The 25,935-nt window shown below is 35.5% G+C and overlaps 2 protein-coding genes across 3 annotated transcripts; both read left to right on the top strand.

The window, feature by feature from the left end:
- The first annotated feature begins 3,893 nt into the window (after positions 1–3,893).
- Positions 3,894–5,567, top strand: LOC132644171 (zinc finger BED domain-containing protein RICESLEEPER 1-like). Its single transcript, XM_060360751.1, has 2 exons — positions 3,894–4,740; positions 4,843–5,567. The coding sequence occupies exons 1-2, from the start codon at positions 3,894–3,896 to the stop codon at positions 5,565–5,567; spliced, it is 1,572 nt and encodes a 523-aa protein (XP_060216734.1).
- A 1,838-nt stretch (positions 5,568–7,405) lies between these two features.
- Positions 7,406–20,002, top strand: LOC132644717 (uncharacterized). 2 transcript variants are annotated; one of them, XM_060361322.1, is made up of 13 exons: positions 7,406–7,575; positions 7,877–8,192; positions 11,062–11,239; positions 11,310–11,359; positions 14,189–14,281; positions 14,360–14,448; positions 14,877–14,955; positions 15,170–15,252; positions 15,802–15,880; positions 15,960–16,644; positions 18,214–18,294; positions 18,434–19,073; positions 19,377–20,002. In XM_060361322.1, the coding sequence occupies exons 1-13, from the start codon at positions 7,544–7,546 to the stop codon at positions 19,507–19,509; spliced, it is 2,538 nt and encodes an 845-aa protein (XP_060217305.1). In that variant the 5' UTR covers positions 7,406–7,543; the 3' UTR covers positions 19,510–20,002. The 2 variants fall into 2 exon arrangements, with proteins under 2 accessions (XP_060217305.1, XP_060217304.1); XM_060361321.1 differs by lacking the exon at positions 7,406–7,575 and having other exon boundaries at positions 7,650–8,192.
- The last annotated feature ends 5,933 nt before the right edge of the window (positions 20,003–25,935 follow it).

Below are 25,935 nucleotides of genomic sequence, written 5' to 3'. Positions count from 1 at the left end.
TAGGAATAACCTATACAACGTCACTTGTAATTCTAGGTGGATGAACTACCCAAATATTTCATTGAGTCAAGCAATACTTAATCAGAACCATAAGGATTTTAAGTCTATATGACAAGAAGGCTAAACTGAGCGATATCCCACTTCGTTAAATAGAGAAAATACTAGATTGTAAGTCATGAGGATGAAACACAATATAAAGGAATATGCGAGCAGTTGCAGGCCCAAGATTCAACGGTCTCAGATGCTCACCTCAAAATCAACAAAAAACATATTGCTTTGAGTAGGATTTGAACTCAATTCCTTCATGGCTTAGGCTAAAGCCTACAATCTTTTAACCAGAGCACCAATATCTTTTATTACTTCCTGGGTACTATTTATTATTTTATACCAAAACTTCAATATTTTCTATATGCCTACATAGAATATCCATCACGGTTAATGGATGCTCGAGCAACCAAAACTAATACATGGGTCCACCCTTGTATGCGAGGGATTTAAAGATTCAAGTGGGCCACACAATTGTTTGAGATTGTGGCTCATGAGTAGATTGCATAATTGTAGACCATTTTGGATATATACTATCATCTAAATAATAATCCACATCATATTTGTTTCCTTGAATAACATAATGGGTGGGAGGAGCAATACCTTTAGCAAGATTGGAAAACAGATGTTATTGAACATTGTGTTATAACTTTAATGTATTATGTTATTGAACATTGTATTATAATTTGAATGTATTTTCAATTCTAAATTATTATGTTATTGAACATTGTGTTATTTATTAACAACATATTATATTTTATATTTACACTTTTTATTTTTGTGATGGTTATATTTTTTTATACAATTATAACTTATAATAAAATTACCTTATAATTTTATATAAAAATAATATATACGAAAATTAATTTATAAAAATTACACTACAAAATCAAGATGTGCAATTAATATTATAAAGATATTACATAAAAAATAATTAGGTATATTAGGGACCTAAATGAAAAAACTAAAATTTATAATATGTTAAATTAAAAGTGTTATATAATAATAAAAAATAATAATAAAATATTGATGAATAGTAATGGTGTTGCACCAAATTTGGTGCAATACTATTCACACACCAAAATGCTGTAAGAAATGGTGCAAGGTTGGAGCTTTAAAACACCAAATATTACACAAAAATAGGATTTGATGTAAAAAATGGTGCAAGGTTGGAGATGGCCTAAAGGCATCTCCAAAATTGTGCACCATTTTTTACGCCAAAATGGTGTAAGCACTAAAATGGTGGAAATTAACTCCAACCCATTACACTTTTTTTTACACCAAAAAAGAGTATTCCTTTTATATTCTTCCCTTTCTTCTATATTATATTATTTTCTTTTATTTAAATTTTATTTTTTATTTCATAAAGCAAATCCTTTCTTTTTTTCTTTTGAACATATTCATCCCATGTAATTCATATTCCTTTGTTATATAACCATTTAATATAAAATTGTTTTATACTAAATCATTATTATAATTTTATAAATTATTATGTTATTTAATGTATTTTAAATTTTAATTTATTGAACATTATTATGTTATTGAACATTAATGTGTTATAGTTTTAATGTATTTTCAATTCTAAATTATTATGTTATTGAACATTGTATTATTTATTAACAACATATTATATTTTATATTTGCACTTTTCATTTTTGTGATGGTTATATTTTTTTATACCATTATAACTTATAATAAAATTAACTTACAATTTTATATAAAAATAATATATACGAAAGTTAATTTATAAAAATTACACTCTAAAATTAAGATGTAAAATTAATATTATAAAGATATTACATAAAAAATAATTAGATATATTAGGGACCTAAATGAAAAAATTAAAATTTATAATATGTTAAATTAAAAGTGTTATATAATTTTAAAAAAAATATTGATGAATAGTAATGGTGTTGATTAACTATTCACACACCAAAATGGTGTAAGAAATGGTGCAAGGTTGGAGCTCCAAAACACCAAATATTACACTAAAATAGGATTTGGTGTAAAAAATGGTGCAAGGTTGGAGATAGCCTAAGAGGGTTGCATGAAGTGTTGCTACGCTATATTTGGATAAACGGAACAAGTGAATGTAATAATGAGGACGAGTCATTAAAAACGTCAGAAAGAAATTGAGAACCGCAGAACTATGTGGTGTATATAATGAGTCAGAGAGCGAGAATTTGACACATGTAAGAGGAAAAAAAAATCATGAAAGAGGCCTTTGTTGATTAAAGGAATATGATAAAATTACGGAGTAGTCGTGCGAAAGGGGAACTCAATGAGCCCATGCAGTATTAGCTACCTCCTTAAGCGAAAGATACATAAAAAAAACTATTATATAATTCATATTTCATCTAATATATAAACAAGCTCTCAAACTTGGCCTCAACTGTTAATTTGCTCTCCAATTTTGAGTGTACATAAATAGGTACCTCATCTTGTCTCCACTTTGTCAGTTGAACCCTCTAACTTATAAAATGATCATCTAGATACCTCCAAATTTTATGTGTCACGTCAGCATTTGTGTTTACGTGTTCAAATTCATACATGTTGAGGTGCCTACTTGAGCACAACCAAAGTTGGAGGACATACTTGCTAGCTGAGGTCAAGTTTGAGGATCTGTTTATGTATTATGCCTTTTTGTAACTGGATACAAAAGTATTAATTTATTGAAAGATTATGCATCAACATTGTTTATGCTTTCTTCAATCTCTTCATCATGTTGACTAATTGTAAATTTCTATTATTAATGATCTGAACAACAACATTAAGCTTTGTTGGCGAAAATTTTGAGAATTTGTATCGTGTCTTTTACTTTTCTTGCCTAAACAATAGGGTTGTTCAAAACCGACCGCTACCAATAACCCAACCGCAAAAGTGGCTTATTGGCTTATTAGTATTGGGTTATCGGATTAGCGGGTGGGGAATTGATTGAAATTTTATAATTAACAGCTTATCGGTAGGGCAATCTTCTCTTATGGCCTTCACCCCCCGCCCGGAAATAGAGGTGCGGGGATGGATTACTTAATTTTCTTATTGGGTAAACCGTTAACCCATTAAGAATTTATCATATTTTATATTTTTACTCCTAAACATGTAAAATATGTATGATAATTATAATTTCTAAACCTAAAGCAGGCTGCAGGCCAAGCCCATTTAGTAAATCAGTAACTTTTTCACTTAATTACTTTAGTTATTAGTTTATACTTTATAACCCTAATAAATAATCTATCTGAAGGCTAAAGCACAGTAACTCAGTAAGTCATTAGTCTTGCAACTGCGTATTGCAATTTGCAAGACTCAAGGACTGCTCTGCTTCACGAGGTAAATTTTAAGTTTTTTATTTTTTCCGCTTATGATTTTAATGGATTTTTTCCTTCTGATAATCCACGTTCTGTTTGTAGGATTACCATAGTTAAAGCAGTAATATACATGAACAAGCTAACTTAGATAATTGAACAATTTCTAAAATAAAGTAAAGTTGAAGCTCAATAAAACCTAAAACTCCAAACATACAAATGGATTTATTTGTCTCAATACATTAAGGGTCTTGTGTGATCAATTTATTTTTGCCAGAGTTTTATTCGGCTTGACTATCTGTTAATCTATTTCCAATCCTATGATGTTAAGGTGTTGCATTATTTGCTCTGTTTCTGTTTTCAGTTTTGCTTCCACTAGCATAATGTGTCTGTGATGTATTTGGATTAACAAATTCTCTATTTTCCTGTGCTATGTGTATTTTTCGTTACTATTTGCAGTGTCGATCATATTTTATCTGTTCTAATTTTGTTTGTTTGTTGAATTGTTTTTCTTATCATAGGAACTCAAAGTCTTAAACTCGTAGCATGGCTGAACAAGGTGATAAGGTGATAGCTGAAAGTGAGGCTTCAAATGTAACAAGTCAAGCTGAAATAACTCAGTCAACTAGTGCTAAAAAAAAGAGAAAAAGGTCTGTCGCGTGGGATCATTTTACAGAAGTTGAAACTTCCGAAGGTACGAAAGCAAAATGTAGCCATTGCTACAAGGTGTATTGTTTTAAGTCAAGAGACGGTACGTCCACTCTTCTTGGTCATTTGATGACATGTCCTAAGCTTCCTACTCCTCTTGTTGATAAAAAACAATCAACCATAGGCTTTAAATCTATTCCGGGGGGTACTCAAGGTGACGTAGCTGTTGTCTCTTGGAAATTTGACCAAGAAGAGTGTAGGAAGGCTTTATGCTGTATGGTTATAGTGGATGAACTTCCTTTTAGCTTTGTCGAAAAAGAAGGTTTTAGAGAATTTATGAAAATGGCGCAACCTCATTTCTGGATCCCTTCCCGTAGTACTGTCACTAGGGACTGTTTTAATCTTTTTAATGAAGAAAAGCAAAAGTTGAGGAGGTATTTTATAGAAACAAAACAGAGAGTCTGTATTACAACTGACACATGGACTTCTATACAAAGAATTAATTACATGTGTATCACTGCCCATTGGATCGATAGTGATTGGAATATGCGCAAGAAAATACTTAATTTTTGTCCTATTATTAGTCATAAAGGTGAAGATATGACAAATGGTATTAGTAGATGCTTACGTGAGTGGGGGATAAATAAGATCTTTACTGTCACAGTTGATAATGCAAGCTCAAATGACGTGACAGTAAAAGAATTGTCTAAACAATTAACAAAAATGGGAACTAATTTGATGAACGGTAATCACCTTCACGTGAGGTGTATGGCTCATATCATGAATCTTGTTGTCCAGGATGGTTTAAAATAATGCTCTTTGTCTATTGAACGTGTTAGACATGCAGTTAGATATGTTAGACAGTCTCCCGCGAGGTTGAAAAGATTTCAAGAAAGTTGTGATGATGAACAAATCAATTGCAAAAAATCTTTATGTTTAGATGTCCCAACTAGGTGGAACTCCACCTATCTGATGTTGAGTAGGGCTGTTGAATTTGAGAATGCATTTTCAAATTATGCTTCTCGTGAAATCAGCCTGAGACATTATCTTGAAAATTCTTATGTTGAAGTTGGAATTACTGCCGGTGAACTTTTGAGTAGTGATTGGGTCCATGTGAAAAGAATTACGAGATTTCTTGAGATCTTTTATCTTCTTACTTTGAAAATATCTGGATTACGTTATGTTACGTCAAATATTCATTTTCTTGAAATTTGTGCGGTTGCTGTTTATTTGAATAAATTAATGGCAAGCGAAGACACTGGTTTAAGTGATATGGCAAAGAAGATGAAAGAAAAATTTAATAAGTATTGGGGAGATCCAACAAAAATGAACAAGATAAGTTTCATTTCATGTATTTTGGATCCTCGTTACAAGCTTGAATCAGTTGGCTATGCACTTGTAAAGATGTTTGGAACGCAAGGGCCATCTATACAAGCAGAAGTAAAGAAGTACATGACTTCATTGTTTAGCGAGTATGTAAAATCAAGCTCAAAAGGCAGTGTGCACCTTGCTCTTCAATGGACACGTCTACTTCCGGGCTTTCTAGCAGTGAAGAAAGTACCCAAAGTATAGGACTTTTAGAATCACTCATGCAAGATCTAAAGAGCTATAAAACAGTGAGTGGAGGTGTGGATGCTAGAACGGAGTTAGATAAATATTTTGGTGAAGAAACTGAGGATGACACTAAAGAATTTAACATCCTAAACTGGTGGAGAATGAACTCAGCTAGATTTCCTATTCTTGCTGAGATGGCTCGTGATGTATTAGCTGTACATGTTTCAAGTGTGGCATCTGAATCTGCGTTTAGTACGGGTGGACGTCTTCTTGATTCATTTAGGAGTTCATTGACTCCTAAATTAGTGCAAGCTCTTGTGTGTCTTCAAGATTGGCTTCTAAGTGAAAAATTAAAACAACCTGTTAGCGTTGAGGAAGATCTTGATAATCTCGAACAGCTTGAACAGGGTAATAATACTTTTATTTATATTTGTTGTATATTATTGTTGTAAATGGTTTATACTTATTACATGACTCATTATGATAATTTTCTCTTCAGATTTAGCCAGGGCTGGGAAAGACCCTATCGTAGTTGACATATAGTACAAGGTGACTTTCATAATTTTTCTACTATTCTTCTCATTGTTTGTTTGATGCACTTAAATTTTACTCAATCACTATTCCGTTTTCTTACTGTAGGATACTTGCTGGTTGCTGCAATAGCAAAAACAACCAGCAGTTGTGCAAGGAAAAGCAAATATGCTATTTGATTACATTGGCGGAAGTAGACTAATTAGATGTGCAGTGAAACATCTTCTGCAGAATCTCCATTTGGCTTATTCAGTTCAACAAGAGGGGCTAGGGAGTTTGACACAACGGAAAAATATTACTGATAAAGTTTCTCCCATTCGTGCTGGATCCAATTTAATTTGAGATTCTTGTTTAGTTTGCTTGCTTGAATTGTGTCCTAAGACCTCAAATTTTTCATGACATTATTGGTCAAAGGGTTCAGCACTGTAGTAAGATATTAAAATGATCTTGATTTTGTTGTGCTCAAAGATAGGCAGAGAATTTTATAGTCAAGGTTCTTATATACATGCACAATTTAATCATTTTTACATGAGGTGCAGGAGCGAGTACAAAACCAGAAAGATTTTGGTACAGAGATGGATTTTTCATTTTTTCTTATATTTAGCCGATACACCGCCCAATAACCGTCCAATAATTGTAATCCGATACCGAACCAACCCATATCTTATAGGTTGACTAGCGGATTATTACTTTTAAAAGCCGATAACCGTTAAGCCGAACCGTTAAACGTCATAATCCATCCGATCCGCCCGATAAGCAGCCCTACTAAACAATATGTCGTTTATTGAGATTTATTAGTCTTATGAATTAGCATCTTAATTAACGATATGAGAAAATGTGATGTATTCAAATTTGAAATAGGATAGCTTAGAAGGTCAAACTAAGTTAGGGTCAAACCGAATCACGTGCTATACTTATTAATCACGTGCTATTCAGGATTCACGATTAGTTATTGAAAACTATTCACGAATCATGTGCTATTCAAGAATCATGATTAGTTACTAAAGACGATTCACGAATCACGTTTAGTAAAAAAGAAAATCATTTATGATCGATGTTATTTTAGACACCTGTTAACCCAGACTTAAGGGACCATAAATGTCTCTCAATGACTATTCAGTATTACTAAAAAATAAGAAGGCTATTTATGATGAATGTTATATTTGAAGCACCAATTAACCCAAATCTGAAGGGACTATAAGTGTTTCCCTCAAAGTTTCCTCTCTTATTAAGCTTTTCCTTTTTTTGAGCTTTTCTCACTAATCTACAAACAATCACGGATACTATTAACATATCCAAAACTTCAAAGGGCCAAATTTGATATTTTGGTGAGCTTACAAAGTTGTGAAACCCCAAATACCCGAACCGAAACCTATCTCTCTGTTTTCCCCCAAAAGGGCTTTTCCCAATTTAAACTCTTGAAAAAATTCCTCATACAACCAAAATCTTTATTCTCTCGCGTTATGGCCTTTCACGTAGCTTGTCCAATTACCTGGTACTACTACAAACATCCCCTCATTCTTTATTTTTTTATTTTTATGTATTATTTGGTTATAATTTTGTTTATTTTCTCTCTTCCTCTCTTTATTATCACTCTTTCTCTCTACTCTCTCTCTTATTATAGCCAAGGATGCCAAATGGGTTTCTTTGTTTTATGGTTTTAAGTTGTTTACTGGGGGTTTTTGCATGTGGGGTTTGGCTAATTTTGAAAGATCTGATATCTCTCTCTCTTTATTCATCAAACCGGTTTCTTGGTTTTGTTGTTTTCTGACAAAGTTGAGTGCTTTTTGGTGTAGTCGAAGGATCTGTTACTGTTCGCTTGGGTTACCAAAGGGTAAAAATGAGTTCTTGGAAGATGTGGTTAGGGTTGAGGAGTTTCTCAAGGACCCATGGTTGCTTAAGGCAAGAGAAGGTGCTACAATTCAGGTTAAGGTGCCCAAGATTGTTGTTGTTGCTCAGCCCCCACAGGTGCAGGTACCTGATGGGGATGGAGAGGAGGCGGCTGCTATTGCTTCCGCCCAGACAAAGCGTGTCGCTTTGCAGAAGAAAGCTGCTGCTGCTTCTGTGGTGGCTGAGGATTTCGCCAGACGATTCGAGTCTGGACATGTCGAGGTAGTAATTGCACTTCTTTTAGCATGGTTTTGAATCTGCAATGTGAAAATTTGCATTTTTTTTTAAATCATTGCTCATCGTCTTTGTCCTGTTTATAAAACGATAATCGAATATATGGTTGCTGAGATGATCCATTCCTAAATCGCTGTCTATATTTTATCCATCATCACTATTGCGTTCCTTTTGCCGCATTATTTCGCTGTTGTTACTGTTCCTTTTTTTTTTTTTTTTTTTTTGAATGTTCTGTACTGCTTTCCTTATTAGTTGCTATGCTTTCCTTGAGCCAACTGGTTATGTTGTTGTTGTTGTACTATTGTGTTCCTTTTTATTTTAATGCTGAACTTCTTGTGTCGAGGTAGAAAAGAATTTATTTGGTCCACTGAAAAGTTAAGATGTTCTAAGTTGTATGAATACTTTCAGGGTACCTGATAATTTAACTCCATATATTTTAGCCTTTTAAGTGTTTATATGGTATTCCACTTCTGGAGGAGAAAAGATAAACCACTGATTTAGCCTGTCCTGATATTTTCTCTTAAAAGAGTGTGAATTTTCATGGTGCTTCCTGTAGGATTGAGAAACTCATGGGTTATTTGGTGTTTGAGTTATATGAAGTATGAATCTCCTTGTCCAATACTAGAATGTACACACCCTTAATTCAGGTAACAGATCATCTTTTGAAAAATCTATTTCCTTGTGCGAGGCGATAATGTTTAGTGAAGGCTGTTAGTTTAATGCATGTTAGTCACACCTTTTGGGCTGCGCCTAAGTTCTTTGGCTATATTGACCTGAGAGCGTGAGGATGTTCTATGAAGTGGACAACTTTAGACATTATGCTCTAAGGGGTCATTTGGTTGATTTACTGCAATAATTAATATCAACATTAAATCCTGCATAAGATGATACAGTATTTGGGTGCCCACATGAAAGAAATTAATATCAGTATAACTAATGCAGCGTTTGGTTGGCGGCACTAAATAAAACCCGCATTAAGTTGTGCGTGAATCTGTATTAGTTTAAGGAATAGAATGTGTACACGTATTCGCAATGCGGGGATTAAACTATCTAAAGCAAAAATGCCTTTTCTGGGATAAGGTAAAATATATTATTAACAATTGCGGAAACCCCATATACAAGAAGTATATCCAAAAGAAGAAAACTTACACCAAAATATGGCTTTCAACAAAAATGCCTTTTAAAGTAAGTAATTAATGCATAACAATCTTCTCGTTATTAATCACTGCATTGACAATCCCTTCATTATTAATCACCGAATAAACAATTCCTTCATTATTAATCACCCCTTGAATTTCATCCCCCAAAAAAAAAATATTAATCACCCCTTGAACAACCCCTGCATTATAATCCCCATATAACTTTTTTTTTTTGTGGATTCTGGTAAAGTTATAATCCCCATATAACTAGTATGTCAACCAAGTGGCCCCTAAAAGTTAAGGTCTTAGAGGGTGTTTGGATTGGCCTAAAAGCTGGTCAAACCAACTTAAAAGCTATTTTTGGCTTCTTTTGGTGTTTGGAACACCAAAAGTGCTTTTAGGCCAAAATAACTTAAAATAAGAGAAAAGCAATAAGTTGGGGATTTCCAACTTATGATTTTTTTTTTTAGCTTAAAAGCCATTTAAGTTTGACCTAATATTTTACCATATTACCCCTTATATATTTTTATAAACCTCAGAATACCCTTCCTCACTAAACGGCCTAAACCCGCATCTGTTCTTTTCCTTCTTCCTATCTCGTTGTTATTTCTTTCTTTGCTATTGCAGATACCTCTCTGCCATAGCAGATCCCTCAATAAATGATGGAAGCTGTTTCGTCTCGTTGTTCAAACTTATCTAGAAAACATCCATGGGTCATGGGATTCTTACGCCTAAATGAATTTGTGTTGTACATTTTGCTTTTGTTCCTCAAAATTAAGCAACTAATAGTGGAAATCATAATGGCCTAGTCTAATTATTTCATAGAATTGTCACTACTGTTGGTTGTTAGATTTGAACGACGTATTCACAATTTCAGGGTATATGTGATGGCATTTATCTTCCACCGTTATTTATTTACTGATTATCCTTTTTAGGAAAAACATAATTTTATTTTGTTGAATACTACTAGTTTTTATTTATTTATTAGAACTTATATTTTGTTGATTACTGCATTTTGTTTTGTTAAATATAATTACTAACAGATTTGTACTACAAATATTAAATATTTAAATCAATATTTTATATTTATCAAAAATAATTTAATATAATCAATTTTAACTTGAAGTCAAATTAAATTAAAAAAATGTTCTAGTAATAAGCTCATTCTTATTATTAACAGCTTAATGGCATTTCAGTCATTTTAAACAGAAGAAGTGCTTATTAAGCACTTCTACCAAACACATCAACTGTTTATTTTTAGTTTCAGCACTTCCATCCAAACACGTAACTGCTTATTCACAAATTAAGCTTCAGCACCTGAAAAGTGCTTTTCAACACTAGTGCTTAAAAGCTACTTAAATTCAGCTAATCCAAATGGGCTCTTTTAGTGCTCCAAACAAAAAACAGTGATCTGGAAGCCATTTGGATTTAGAATCTAAATACCCGCTGAGGTGTGAGTTTTTTGAAACATGACAGCAGTTGAAATTTTTCTTTTGGCGTTCCTCAAATTCAACCAAATAGCTATTGTCACTCACCAGCAGAATATTCATATTCTAAAGGTGCATTGTTACTGAACATTTAATAACCCTTTTCATTGTTCGTTCTACTGATATTCATTTCCTTTTCTCTTGGGGGTTGGGGTGGGGGGATGGAATCATAATTTGTTACATGATAGTATTCAATTTTTTTTTTATTTACAAATACATTTCTGCCCTCAGGGCTCCGTGAAAGATGTTGTTGGAGAAGAACAGGGTCTATCGAATGTCAAAGTGATGTGTAGGCTATGCTTTAGCGGTGAAAATGAAGGAGGTGAAAGAGCAAGGAAAATGATGTCCTGCAAATGTTGTGGGAAGAAGTATCACCGAAGCTGCCTGAAAGCTTGGGGTCAGCATAGAGGTACTTATATAGGCTACAAGAGTTGTCAGTTTTTAGTGTTATGCTTTTGCTAATATGCTCCTTTCTACAGATCTCTTTCATTGGAGTTCATGGAAATGTCCCTCATGCCGGCTTTGTGAGGTAAAATCTTTGATTCTTTTCAATAGTGAAACATAGTTGGCTTTGCTGTTTAATAGCTGCCCATAAAACGGCTATTGTACCATGAGTTCCTTTCTTGTTCTTTTTTGTGAATAAGGTCAAATGTTATTCCACAAGACATTGACTTCTATTACTTAACAAAATGTAAAAAACGAATTTATCAGAGAGATCAACCGATGCCCTAATTTTCTTTGCTAGCCATATGTAGCAACCTGAGGTTTTCATATGTAGGCATTTTCGGTTCTAGTCTGCTGCCTAGACCTATAATAGGTCACCAATGTCAGTTTTGACACACAAATCATGGGTAAGGTAAACTGATTAAGAAAAGGATCTTGAGTAAGGTGGGTGTCTTAATAGTAGAAAGAGGTTCTTTCCACATCTCTCTGTCGGCATGGTCAGTCAATTTAGAAGCAAGGAAATTGCTGTTAAGTCAATGCTCTCAACTGGATCCCTCCATACTGATGGTGTATAACTGTCAATGGAAATGGCGAAACAGGTAGAATTTGACCCATGGCCCCACCTATACACAACCCACTATTCACTAATCATACACTTGCCATATCAATTGCTCTTTGTCCTCTAAGAAGCAGGGAAGACTACTTTCTACTAAGATCAAGTGGACCCAGCATACATTGGTCTTGAAGAACTTGTGAACTTCTTTCTAGCTTCTCAAATATGCACCATGTCTATTGTCAAAGCCAGCAAGGAAGAATAGCTTATAATGATAAACCCCATGTTGAAACCCCAATCCCTGGTTGTAAGAAATCATTTAATAATCAGCGGAGGCAAAAGCACTATGTGAAATGAGTCCCTATAGTTCCATACTTCTTCACCCTCTATCATTTACGGTGTAAAGGTTGTCATGTTCAGTTGCAAGGTGTTACTGAATCACATTAGATGTTCTTTTTTTGGTTTTTGTTTTGCCGCTTTTTGTCTCCAGCTTTATTTTTCGGTCTTTTGCGCTTTTATGCTTGTGTTCTTTGGTGACTTTGATTTTAGTTCCTGTTTCACTTTAAACCTTCAGATTGTCTGGAATGAGGTAGTTTAATCCGTCTAACCAATGGGGTAACCAAATCAAACAAAATGTTAGAACCAACTGGCCTTTAACCTTCACCCTTCCTTTGCTGCTCCCTCCGTGGCACCATGAGACTTGCTCACTGCATCTAGGTTTTACTATGGAGGTTTCTTGGGGATAGAAAAATGGACTTGTAGGTTGGGATGTTGGTAGGATTTGAGCAGTATTTTTAAAAGTGAAACTTGCAAAAAAGCGATAAGATCTTTAAAACTTCAATCAAATAGCAAGAAGCAGCGTACGATTCATCAAGCATATGAAATTACCTAAATATTGAATTTAGTACTTGCAAGATCAAATAGCGATTAAAATTATTATTTTCAGTACTCGTTATACAATAATGACAATATAGTCCAACACCTCAAATTAAATAGAATGAGAGTAATTCAACAAGGTCACAGAATAATAATGTCATTAGCAACATTGATTTTAAGTTCTCACTTAATCGACTATAAACAGAATTAATCGACTATAAGAAGAATTAGTTTGCAGCATTCAAAGTCATATTTAATTGCTAAGTAACTATACGTAAAGTTGAAAGAGAAGCAAAAAGAAGCTCAAAATCAGCAGTAGTTGAGGAAGGGGACTTCCATACAAAGAAAGTGTCATCTTTGAAGTAAGAAAAAGATAATGAAATCTTAAGAAAATACAGAGAAACAATAGTAAGAGTAGAAGAGGCGTTAAGAACTTGAAACAAAGAAAAAGAAGACAACCATGTCAAACAAGACTTAATTGTAGAGTGGAGTCCTTTTACTCATATATCAAAAAGACCTACGCTTTTTGCTCCCTTTTTCCTATTTCCAGATTGTAAAGTCAGTTTCAAATAAATTGACCGTGCTTCGTTGAAAACAATTTCTGTCTATTCTGTATGAACCATGCTTTCCCAAAGTGCGTGACAGTCATACATGAAGCAATAACTCCTCGCTTGGCATCGCTTCATCGCCAGCTTGCATCAACACTAGATTTGAGGATGTATGAAAGGTTTTTGACATATCGAAGGAAGAGGTGGTAGAAGGTGTCACAGGATGGTACTCCTGGAATTGTTAATTTTGTTGTCCGAGTGACTGCAAGGACTGAATTGGCTTACATCCCACAATTGAAGGTGTTGCCGCATATGTTGCACGGGCAGGAAATGGGTTTATTGGTTGGGGATAGTGGTAATATATCAGGATGTAGGAAATGTTTTTGATGGTTTGGTGGTAGAGGCGGAAGATGACAGTATCAGTAAATAAGGACTAGACTTGCTTTCACATAGATTGGAGTTGTTATGTGCTGTCGATATCGCAAGGATGAATGTCGAAAGCTATTAACCTATCATCTTTCCTTTCAATTTGAGTGTTTGATGGCCATGTATGTTACTGATAACGGCTTTTTATCTGCTCCTGTTAAATCGGAAGGTAGGTTGCTAATATATTTGAGGCAGCATCACATGATGCACAGTTTCTGCCCAAATATTGATGATCAAACATATTAATTTGGAAGCTCTTGAAGTATGAAATATCCCTAAAAACTAATGGAAGTGTCCCTATCGAGTAGGATTATAAATGAAATTATTGTCTGTTTTTTTTTTTTTTTCCTTTTGCATAAAGCAACTCTGCTGTTTCGAAATTCAACATGCATTCCACATCATTCTCTAGTGATTATTGCATTTTAGGCGTATGTTATTGTTCAACTCCTGTTCTTATGCTTCTATATTGTTCATACCTACTGACTGTATGTATGCTCCTTGTTTGGTGCAGGCCTGTCGAAGAACTGGAGATCCGAACAAGTTCATGTTTTGCAAAAGATGTGATGCAGCTTATCACTGTTACTGTATGCAGCCTCCACACAAGGTGGATTCTTGTCTTTTAGTCATCCAGTTCTGTATAATGATAAAAGTAGACTGTACTTAGTGTTTTTGGAATGTGCAGAACGTTAGCAGTGGACCTTATTTATGCCCCAAACACACAAGGTGTCACAGCTGTAGTTCTAATGTTCCAGGAAACGGCCTGAGCGTAAGGTGATGCGAGTTTTGCTATATCTTATGATGTTAACTGAACACTCCAATTAACTGCAATTTAGTTGAAATGCTTATTCGTGTACCCTTTCAATGTCGTTTTTTCTGTATCTTCTCAGAGGACCATCATGTAGGAGTGTGTGTGTGTGTGTGTATTTGAGAAGATAACAACTGTAGGAGTATATTTGGTTTACGTTATATATTGTGGTAAGGGTTTTGGAAGCAATTTAACTCAGTTCTCTAGTTTTGGGCTTTCCCGTAGCACGGTTAATTTTCCACACTAATGTCTTTCGAGATTCCAAATACAAATCATTTGCGATAGCATCAGATAATGTTGTGTGCTGCATGTGATATATGAAAATCATTTAAGGCTTGTTGATATCTTGCATATACTATTGTCTCTGAACTATTGATGTCTTGATCTACGGCAGGTGGTTTTTAGGATACACTTGTTGTGATGCTTGTGGAAGATTGTTTGTGAAGGGAAACTACTGTCCTGTTTGTTTGAAGGTAGATAATATGGCGGTTTTGATTATCGGAGTTTCTCTTTATTTGATCATACAATGAGGTTATTTTTACTGTAGTGGTTTATTAATGTAAAATTGCTATTTGATGGCTATTGTTACGGGATGCCTTTTGCTTTCATTGCCTTTCCAAAGCAATCAAGTGTTTTTCTTCTCACATGTCCACGGAGAATGCAATTTTTTTTTTTCTTATACTGTAGGTTTATAGAGATTCTGAATCAACACCTATGGTTTGCTGTGACATTTGCCAGCGCTGGGTGCACTGCCAATGTGATGGCATCAGGTTTACCTTAAATACTGCTTTTAAGATTATTAATTTTTTGGTTTTGCTTTGGTGCCTTTCTTATAAAGTGCAATTTTATTTCTTGACATATGGGAAAGTATGGATGTGCATTAGGTTAAACTTTTCTGTTCTGGAATTAAATTTCAGAAATCTACTATTGGCAGCATCCTATACCTTTATGGTGTTCTTGCAGCAGATCTTGCTATGTTAAAATGTGGAAGTGTTTCCAGAAAGAGTGTCGTCATTCCCTGTTGACTTTTATTGTTTCATTGAATAGTTGAATGGCATTTTGGGGACTGTTGTTTATGTTGCATTCTGCCTTGTTAAGAGTTGGGTCAGCTGACGGGGCGCTAGTTCTAATTTCCAGAAAGCTCTTCTGCCTTCGCTATATAAATATCCTGACATCTTTGTGGTTTGCCAGTTTGTTCTCCTGTCTGTCATACGATATAAAGCTGTCAACTTATGCAACCTTGATCGTAATTTCACTAAAGCTTTGAGAGAGGGACTCCTTTGGAACTTTTAATTTGAAAATGGGTATTTGCTTTGCAGTGAGGAAAAATATTTGCAGTTTCAAGTGGATGGAAATTTGCCGTATGCATGTCCAACATGCCGCGGAAATAGTTATCAGGTGTGTTTTGGCGTTGATTAATTTAAATAGAAAATTTAAACTAGAACACTATCCTGATAGTCTCTATTGATGCTTACAGGTGAGAAATCTTGAGGATGCTGTTCAGGAGCTTTGGAGGAGGAGAGATGTAGCTGATAAGGATTTAATTGCAAGTTTGAGGGCAGGAGCTGGGTTGCCAGTTGAAGATGAAATATTTTCTATTTCACCCTTTTCAGATGATGAAGATAGTGCTCCTGTAGTAAAGAATGAACATAGTCGATCTTTGAAGTTTTCTCTTAGAGGTTTAGTTGACAAATCTCCCAAAAAGAGCAAGGAGTATGGAAAGAAATCTTCTTACAAGAAATCTGGTAAAAAGAAGGGGTTAACTGGGCAAAATGAAGCACATCCAGAAGCTCCATCTGGTGGATATAGTGCTGGTGATGTCAAGAATGAAGAATTGCAGGGTTGTGGGGAACTGGATAGCTTTTCTTCTCCTGTTGGTAGCTTGACAGAAGGCATTTGCTCAATTAATCAGGCAGGGGTCACAAAGCACAAATTTATTGATGAGGTTACTGGAAACAAGGGTAAGAGGACAGTCCAAATGAAAAGTAGTAAGCCTCAGCGTTTGGATGGGGATGATGTTGGGATTCAAACAAGCATGCCAAAGACCTCTAAGGGACCAAAGCTTGTTATACATTTGGGCTCACGGAATAAAAACATAGCAGGTTCCCCAAAGTCCGATGCTTCAAGCTGTCAGAAAGAGCAAGATTTGACTACTTCAAATGGTATTGTTTTTTCTTTCTATATGATGTCCTCAGGTTCCTCTTTCTTTCCGTTTTCTTACCTGGATCAATCTTGTTTATAAACTATGGCTTCTCCATAGAATTTGATGACTGTAAATATGCTTTTCTACTAGCTTGTGTCACTTGTGACACGAGAGCTATGGTTTTCTAAATTGTTGTCTCATCCAGACAAAAGGTTCTGCCAGTGGGAGAAAGATGATTATAGATTTCCTCTGTGCAATACTATTTCTTGGAGATTTTCATTTGTGATTGGTAAGGACTTCATATATAAGTTGCCTACAGGGCTTTTAGTGGTAAGAGTGCAACGCGTGATCTGTGGATTAGGCGCACACCACTGCCGAAAAAAGCCTGGTATTTTTAAGTAGAGAAGGGTAGATGGGTAGACGGGCGTGCTCATTATCCCCAGAGAGTTTCGAACCATATATCACTGTCCCTCCGGGATTTCTCGGCTATAAAAAAGGACATATAAGTTGGCTAAGGAATATCACAAGTACCGTGATTCTGGGGTTGCTTTTTGTTTATGGGAGCCAGAAGTATCTCTAATGTACTTTTCTTGTAGATAAAAAACCAGGGTGGATGTAAACTTATGCCGCATGCTTTCTTGTCATTTCCTTGGTTAATTAATTGCTTATTTGGCATATAAGGAATGTGTGCTTGGGTCATCATGTCATCTGATTTTTGATCTCTTTTGCTTCTTCATGACTTAAGTGGAAAATTGTTTAAGTCACGTCCTCATTGAGCAGACAATGGTAAAGACGTGCACTTACTCTCAGACCTCTTCCCTTTTCTCAAGGCGCTGAAACTGCTTTGTTGCCCTGATGGATACAATCAGGCATAAAACAGCTGTCTCTTTATATATATATATAAGTGTGTAGTTCAATAAAAGGGGCATGTATATTTAGTTTTCTTTGGTTTGGGAATGGAAGGTCCGTTCTGTGCCTGATTAAACATTCTTGTTCTCGTGTGGTGTTCTTTCTCTATATTTTTCTATGCTATAAAGATCCTTTCCTCTGTGTGAATACTTGCAGCTGAAGAGTTCGGAAAGCTGCTAATGACCCCAAAAAGAAAAAGAAAAAATTAACCAAAAGTGGTTGAATATCTGCTCAACTAAACGTTCGTGTATTATTTTAGTTTTCTGATGTTAAACCCCTGTGAAATATTAGAAAATATGGTTGAATTTGTAAAAAAAAAAAAAAAGAGCTCACCGTTGAAACGGGTAGGTGGCAGTACTTCTATTGTTTGCCATTTTTTTTTTTTTTTGGTTTTTTTCAAATTCAATTTCTAGCTCTCTTCTGTCTTTTATTCCCTAAAATTCTTTCAATTCAGTTTCTAAATCGCTGGATCAAGGCAGCAAAACTTTTTGAGATCAAGTAATAAAATGCTCTGTGTTCCTGTTCTTATATGGTGTAGGTTTTCTACTTTTTGATATACCTCTTGTATATGGGAGCATTTTGGTATACCTCTTGTATATAGGAGCTTTTCCCAATTTTAATAAAATTCTTTACCTTATCAAAAAAGATTCCCTAATGTTATATGTACTTTGTTTATCAGGTAGTGAGGATTTGGGTCAGCTGAGAGAGAATGAGAACTCAGAAAGGAATGACACTGCAGCAAAACTTGGTGGCGGAAAAGGTTAGACGCGCTGTAACTTGTTTACTTTCTATGTCTGTGGTAGGGATGGGGCAGGAAGATAAAATTGTATCTATTGCATTTAGGAGCATATTCTTAGTGTTCTATTACTAACTTTGGGCTCTCGTTTCTGCGTCTGAAGGACATAAAGTGGACCATATGGACCAAATAAAGGGTCAAATTCCTAGGGGTAAAGAAAGTCACTTAATAAAGATCAAGAAAGTTAGCTCGGAAGCTACTCACTTCCCTGCCAAAGTTGGTGGAAAATCTGCCGATGGATCTGGACCTAATCCTCCGCTCAAGACTTTCGGTATCTTAGGAAGAAGCAGCAACGACGGTAGTCTTATTACAAGGACTGGAGATGAAGTTCCTGCTACAAGGGGCAACAAATTGGCTTCTGTAAAACATGCCGAAGCTGGGCCCGCTTCTTGTGATGACCTGAATGACGAGAAAAATTACACACCTTCAGTATCTAATTCAACGAGAAAGGATCCAAAACCTCTTCTAAAGCTCAAGTTCAAGAATCCTTATCATGAAAGTCAAAATGCCTGGGCTTCTCCTGGAGAGGAGGATAAAAGCCTGGTTAAGGGCCAGAGGTCTAAAAGAAAGAGACCACCAGCCTTTGGAGAAAAAACATCAACCAGGGCTGATGATAATTCATCACAGTGGTATGAAGACAATACAATGGATGAGTTCATGGATGCTAACTGGATACTGCAGAAGTTGGGAAAAGATGCGAAAGGAAAGAGAGTGGAAGTTCATCATCCGTCTGATAATTCCTGGTAAGTTTATTGTTACGTGCATGCTTAAAATTTATGCAACTTCAATGGAAATAAGTACTGTGATACTCCGGATTGGTAATCATAATAGCAATGAGAAAAGGCAATCAATAGAGCAAGTGAATGCATTGAGGCAAAAGGATATAGTAGGATAAAGAAAAGGAACACGTTGTCTATAGTTAAAGGTTTTATTTGGGTTTTTAACTCGCGTGACTATCAAATTTTATGGGAGAGCATTCATATAATTCCGTACCACACTCTCCTCGAGGTGCGCTAGTTTGACCTTTCAATTTGTGTTCTTTTCAGGCATAGAGGGACAGTCATAGAAGTCTTTGAAGGCTCATCAGTAGTGTCTGTTGCCCTTGATGATGGGAAGAAGAAGAACTTGGAACTTGGAAAGCAAGGAATACGTTTTGTATCTCAGAAGCAAAAACGTTGACTGCTATTAAAATTTGATATTAGATGCAGCATGTCTTGCGACTTTGGATGCCAAGAGCATGAGCAACTGCTGATTCCCGGAGTTGTTTCTTTTTGGTAGACTCAAAGGAAGTAACTGATGGTCAAGTTCAAGGTTACCGCATCATGTGTTTGCTAACCCTTGCGACCAGATTTTACATGTAAGGCGTTGGTTCTGTTTTATTGTTACCCTTCATTTTCCAGTGTACAGCTTCACTTTTCTGGTCAGGTAGAACTCAGCTTTTGAGCCTTTTGGTAGAACTTTAGACAATCTTGCTGGGTTTTTTCAGTTTTAATGTAAATTTTCTAGAGATTAGAAAGCTCTGCAATCTCGGTTTCCTGGTTGTAACTCAGGATAGATGACATTACTTATAGGAGGGGGAGAGAGAGAGACAGACGAGAATGACAAATCTTGTGTATTGATTTATGGGCATTGGTATATTGATGGTATGAATGATATTTGCTTCATGGGCTAAGCTATAGCAGCATGAACGAATGAAAAAGGAAAAAGGAAGTACTGCAGGCTTATAGTTTCAAACACTGCCCGTGGGTAACTTGACCTTTCTGATCATACTTGGACCTCGGAACTGGTGCACTGGCCGCAGATTGAGCGGGTCTTAATGGACCTCTTGTAAAATATATTAAAACGAAGGGAGACAATTTTTTGTCTCTGTTCAAAATTCTTTATTGTAAATGGTGAAAGCCTCTTTTTCCCCGCAAAAAAACAAAATAGAAAAGAACTTGCATATTTAACATTGAATAATTAATGTGTTAATACTATAGGGGTTCAAGGTGTGACAGGTTTCGTCCGTGAAAATCTTCTATAAGTTTTTTCTTGCAATATTTCAAAAAAATATTGAAAAATTCATGAATCAACTGGTTTTATATGTATAGTTTCGACATAGTCTACTTGGAGACTTGGAGTTTTTCCATTTCAAGGGGTTCTTGGAGACTTAATTTTTGAAGATGGAGTTTTTTAAGTGTACTTTTTAGTGTTTTTTAAAGTTAATAACACTGTTGTACTGGGGGAGGAGGGCAGATAGTCTGAAATGGTGAAGGGGAAAAGAAAACATGAAAGAGAGAGAGAGAGAAAAAAAAAAGGATTGAGAAAGAAAAAGGGGAAATTTTACAAATATACAATTTGCTCACTTACATTGCAAAAAAATAGTCCAAAATTTACATTTGCAAAGCTTTAACCCACACTTATATACATATACACGTATATACACCCATATACAATATTATAACATATATCCATACACCCATATACAATATTATAACATATATCCATATACATCTATATACAATATTATAAAATATATCCATATACACCCATATACAATATTATAACATATATCCATATACAACCATGTACAATATTATAACATAAATCCATATACACCCATATTATAACATATATCTATATACACCCATATACAATCCTATACAATGTTATACAATATTATACACCCATATACAATATTATACATCCATATACAACAACCACAACGCCGCCGCTACTGCTCCATCTCCGGCCAAATAACCTGGACCAAACACAACGTCGGCGGAATAGATCTAGGGTTTCGGTAGCAATAGGAGGCGGGGGACAGAGAGGCGAACTAGATCTAGGGTTTCGCCGGCATTTTTGGCCACCGCCGCGAACTAGATCTAGGGTTTTGGGGAGGAGAGAGAGCAAGAGAGAAGGATTTCCATGGCGGCAGCTGCGATGTGTAGTGGTCACCGCCGCGAGCTAGATCTAGGGTTTGGGGAGGAGAGAGAGCGAGAGAGAAGGACTTCTTCGGCGCTGACACCGGCGCCGACGGCGATGTGCAGTGGTGGGTGGCAGCACTGGAGGTAGAGAGAAGGGAGAAGAGAGAGAAGGCTGGGTCATTTTTTGACAAGTAATTTTTGTTTAAACTGAAGATGGGCTACTGTGGGCAAGAAACTCAAATATGGGCTAAATTTGGTAGCATTGGTACCCCAATTGATACTGAGTGTAATTATTCCAAAGAAAAATGGTGACCAAATTTAATTGGAAAAAAAATAAGTTCAACTTTGAGTTGGTTTATTTTGGTTAGTAGTCGAATTTAATTGGGTTAGTGGGTCTAAAATTGGGATAAAGACATAAATGGCCATCCGAGGAAACTATTGACATCGAATGACCCAAGAAGTTTAAAGGACATTTTTTTTTAGCTTTTTCAAAATAATTTCATTTCGTTATTTTTTTCCAACTAATTTCAGTATATGTATAGAAACTGTATCATTGTTGTATAGAAAATGCATCACTACTGTATATGTATAGAAAATGTATCATTGTTGTATAGAATATGTATTTCTACAATATGTGTATATAAAATGTATCATTGTTGTATAGTTTGTTATAATAATTGTATAATAAATATATAATCAACGTATACTCACTAATTATACACATATTATACGCATATTTTCATAACCTAAACGGCCCAAGTTAACAGTTTGTATGCTATTAGGCCTAAAACCACACCTCCCCAACCTTTGTACTTTTCCCAGACAGTTTAAAGCAATTCACTCAGCAGCTCTTAAGCCATAAGAACATGTAAATTATGAGGTGCTTCAATCGATTTTTATCCCGTTCTTTTTCTCACCATTTCAAAACCATTTTTTGGAGAGAGTGGAGAGTGAAATTTTAAGTTATGACTATAATTTGTCTTTATTTTGGGCCTAAGGGCTATTTTGGGTCATTTGCTTAAAATTGAGTCTTTGTTGCAGGTGGCCATACCATGTCCTTTTCCTTTTAAAAGTTTAAATGATGACTTGATTTAATTGGGAGAAAAAATAAGCCATGTAGGCGTCACATTTGAAAATTAAGGTGGGAACATCGAAATTTAACAGATTAGGGGTAAATATAGCTTGAAAGTTGGATGACAATGACAAATAAATCGAAAAAGTATAACGATTGACAAATAATAATCAACAATATTAAGATTGATTAGAAATGAAGATATCCAGGACAAGGTGAGAGTGACCTCGTTGGAGGATAAAATGCGGGAAGCAAGACTGGGATGGTTTGGACATGTGCAAAGGAGATGCATAGAGGTCTCGGTGCGGAGGTGTGAGAGGTTAGCTATGGATGGTTTCAGGAGAGGCAGAGGTAGGCCGAAGAACTATTGGGGAGAGGTGATTAGACAGGATATGGCACAGGTCCAACTTACCGAGGACCTAACCTTAGATAGGAGTTTATGGAGAACACGGATTAGGGTAGAAGGTTAGTAGGTAGTTTAACGTTGTCCTACTTATTCTTTCGTACTAGTAGTCATCGTATTATGCTGGTAGTTGTTTCTCCTTTGATTTCTGCTATTATCTGTTGTTTCTTGTACTTTGATTATCGTATTCTTTTGTGGTAGTTACGGCTCCTTATTTTCAGACAGCCTTATCATGCTCCTTATAGTATTTTGCTATGGATTTTTATACTGTTTTGAACTGCTTGTCCCTATGCCGAGGATCTACTGTAAACAACCTCTCTACCTTCCAAAGTAGGGGTCAGGTCTGCGTACACTCTATCCTCCCCAGACCCACTATGTGGAATTAAACTGGGTATGTTGTTGTGTTGTTGAAATATTAAGATTGATACTCACAACAACAAGGATTTGATGCTTTGGAAGCTTTCTAATGATAGAGTATTCAAATAGATTTTCCTGGGACGACATAATAGCTGCTAAAGAGAAGGACTCACTGATTAATTTTGTTTGGAACAAGAATCTTCCTTTTAAAATTTCTTTTCTTCAATGGAGACTTATTAAAATTAAATTACTTTTTAATTATGTCTTTTACAGGTTAACAGAGATCCTCTGACATGCTTATGCTGCAATACAACTCAACCAGAGACAATCAAGCATGCATTCATTGTTAGTGAGCCTGCTCGGATGTTTTGGAAATTCTTTGGAAATTCTTTGGATATCCGTGGAAATCAAATTTTGTAGTAGGCCAGTGAAAAGTTTCCTTAGTGAGTGGTGGCTAACTCCTGAGAAATGCAGTGCACAAGCTGATGATTCAGATTGTACTTATCTTAGTGTGCTGGAAATTTTGGAAGACTAAGTGAAAAACTCTATGGATCAACTGGTTTTGTATGTATAGTTTCGACATAGTCCACTTGGAGTTTTTCCATTTCAAGGGGCCCTTGGAGTCTTGAATTTTTGAAGAAGATGGAGTATTTCAAGTATAGTTTTTAGTGTTTTAAAAGCTAGTAACGTCGATACTGGGGAGGATGGAAGTTGCAGAGGGTCTAAAATGGTAAAGGGAGAAGAAAACAGGAAATTGAGAAAAAAAAGATAGAGAAGAAAAACCAGTGACTAGATTTAATTGGGAAAATAAGTCCAACTTGAGTTGTTTTTTTTTTTGGATAGTGGTCGAGTTTAATTGGGCGGGCGAGTTTAATTGGACGGGCCAGTTTAAAATTTTAAATGGTGATCCGATTTAATTGGGAGAAAAAAATCCACGTAGGGGCCACGTTTGAAACTTAAGGCGGAAACAATGAGAGTTAACGGATTAAGGGTAAATATGACCTAAAAGTTGGATGACAACGATAAGTATATCGCAACGACAAGTATATCGAAGAAGTATAACAAATGACAAATATAATCAATATCAATATTAAGATTGATACTCACAATAAGAAGAATTTGATGCTTTGGAAGTCTGCTAATGATGGAGTGTTCTACCAAAGATTTGTTTGGGACAACAAAAGAGCTGTCAAAGAGGAGGATTTACTGATCAATTTTGTTTTGAACAAGAATCGTCCTTTTAAAATTTCCTTCCTTTCATGGAGACTTATTAAAATTCAATTACCTTTTATTGATGTTCTTTGCAGGTTTGATAACAGAGATCCTCTGGCATGCTTATTTTGTACTACAGCTCAACCAAAGACAATCAAATATGCATTCATTGATAGTGAGCTTTCTCATATACTTTGAAAATTCTTTGGATACCCAATGAGGATCAAATTTTGTAGCAGATCAGTCAAGAGTTTCCTTAATGAGTGAGAGATAACTGTTGGAAGAAATACAGTGCATTGGTTGATGATTCAGATTGTACCTATCATGGTGTGCTGGGAACTTTGGAAGATTAGGTTGAAAACTCTATGAATCAACTGGTATTGTATGTATAGATTCGACATAGTCTACTTGGAGTTTTTTCATTTCGAGGGCTCTTGTAGTCTTGGATTTTTAAAGAAGATGGAGTATTTTAAGTATAATTTTTAGTGTTTTTTAAGCTAATAACACCGGTACTGGGGAGGAGGGATGTTGCAGATGGTCTGAAATGGTGAAGGGGAGAAGAAACAAGAAAGAGAGAAAAAAAGGATGGTGAAAGAAAAATAGTGATCACATTTAATTGGGGAAACAAATAAGTCCAACTTTGAGCTGGTTTATTCTGGTTAGTGACCAAGTTTAATTGGGTGGGCAAGTTTAAAATTTTAAATGGTGATCAGATCTAATTGGTAGAAAAGATAAGCCAAGTAGGCGCCACGTTTGAAAATAAAGGTGGGAACATCGAGATTTAACAGATTAGGGATAAATATGACATGAAAGTTTGACGACAGCGACAAATATATCGAAAACTTATAGTGAATGACAAATATAATCATCAACAATATTAAGATTGATACTCACAATAAGAAGGATTTGATGCTTTGGAAGCCTGCTAATGATGGAATGTTCTCCAACAGATTTGTTTGGGAGAACATAAGAGCTGCTAAAGAGGAGGACTTACTGATCAATTTTGGTTGTAACAAGAATCTTCCTTTCAAAATTTCCTTCCTTTTGTGGAGACTTATTAAAATTAAATTATCTTTTACTGATGTCTTGCAGGTTTGCTAACAGAGACCCCCTGGTATGTTTATGCTGCACTCCAGCTCGACCAGAGACAATCAAACATGCATTCATTGATAGTGAGCTTTCTTGGATACTTTGGAAATTCTTTGAATACCCCATGGGGATCAAATTTTGTAGTAGACCAGTCAAGGGTTTCCTTAATGAGTGAGGGATAACTCGCAGAAGAAATGCAGCGAACATGATGATGATTCAAACTGTACCTATTATAGTGTGATGGGAACTATGGAAGAGTAGGTTGAAAAATCTATGAATCAACTGGTATTGTATGTATAGTTTTGACATAGTCTACTTGGAGTCTTTTCATTGCTAGGGCTCTTGGAGTCTTGGATTTTTAAAGAAGATGGAGTGTTTTAAGTATAATTTTAGTGTTTTTTAAGCTAATAACACCGATGCTGGGGAGAAGGGATGTTGCAGATGGTCTGAAATGGTGAAGGGGAGAAGTAACAGGAAAGAGTGAAAAAAAGGACAGGGAAAGAAAAATAATGACCACATTTAATTGGGGAAACAAATCAGTCCAACGTTGAGTTGGTTTATTTTGG

Source organism: Lycium barbarum, chromosome 6 (genome assembly GCF_019175385.1).
Source record: "Lycium barbarum isolate Lr01 chromosome 6, ASM1917538v2, whole genome shotgun sequence".
Taxonomy (NCBI): Eukaryota; Viridiplantae; Streptophyta; class Magnoliopsida; order Solanales; family Solanaceae; genus Lycium; species Lycium barbarum.
The sequence above is the reverse complement of the archived record's forward strand: the minus strand, read 5'-3'. Positions and strand labels throughout refer to the sequence as shown.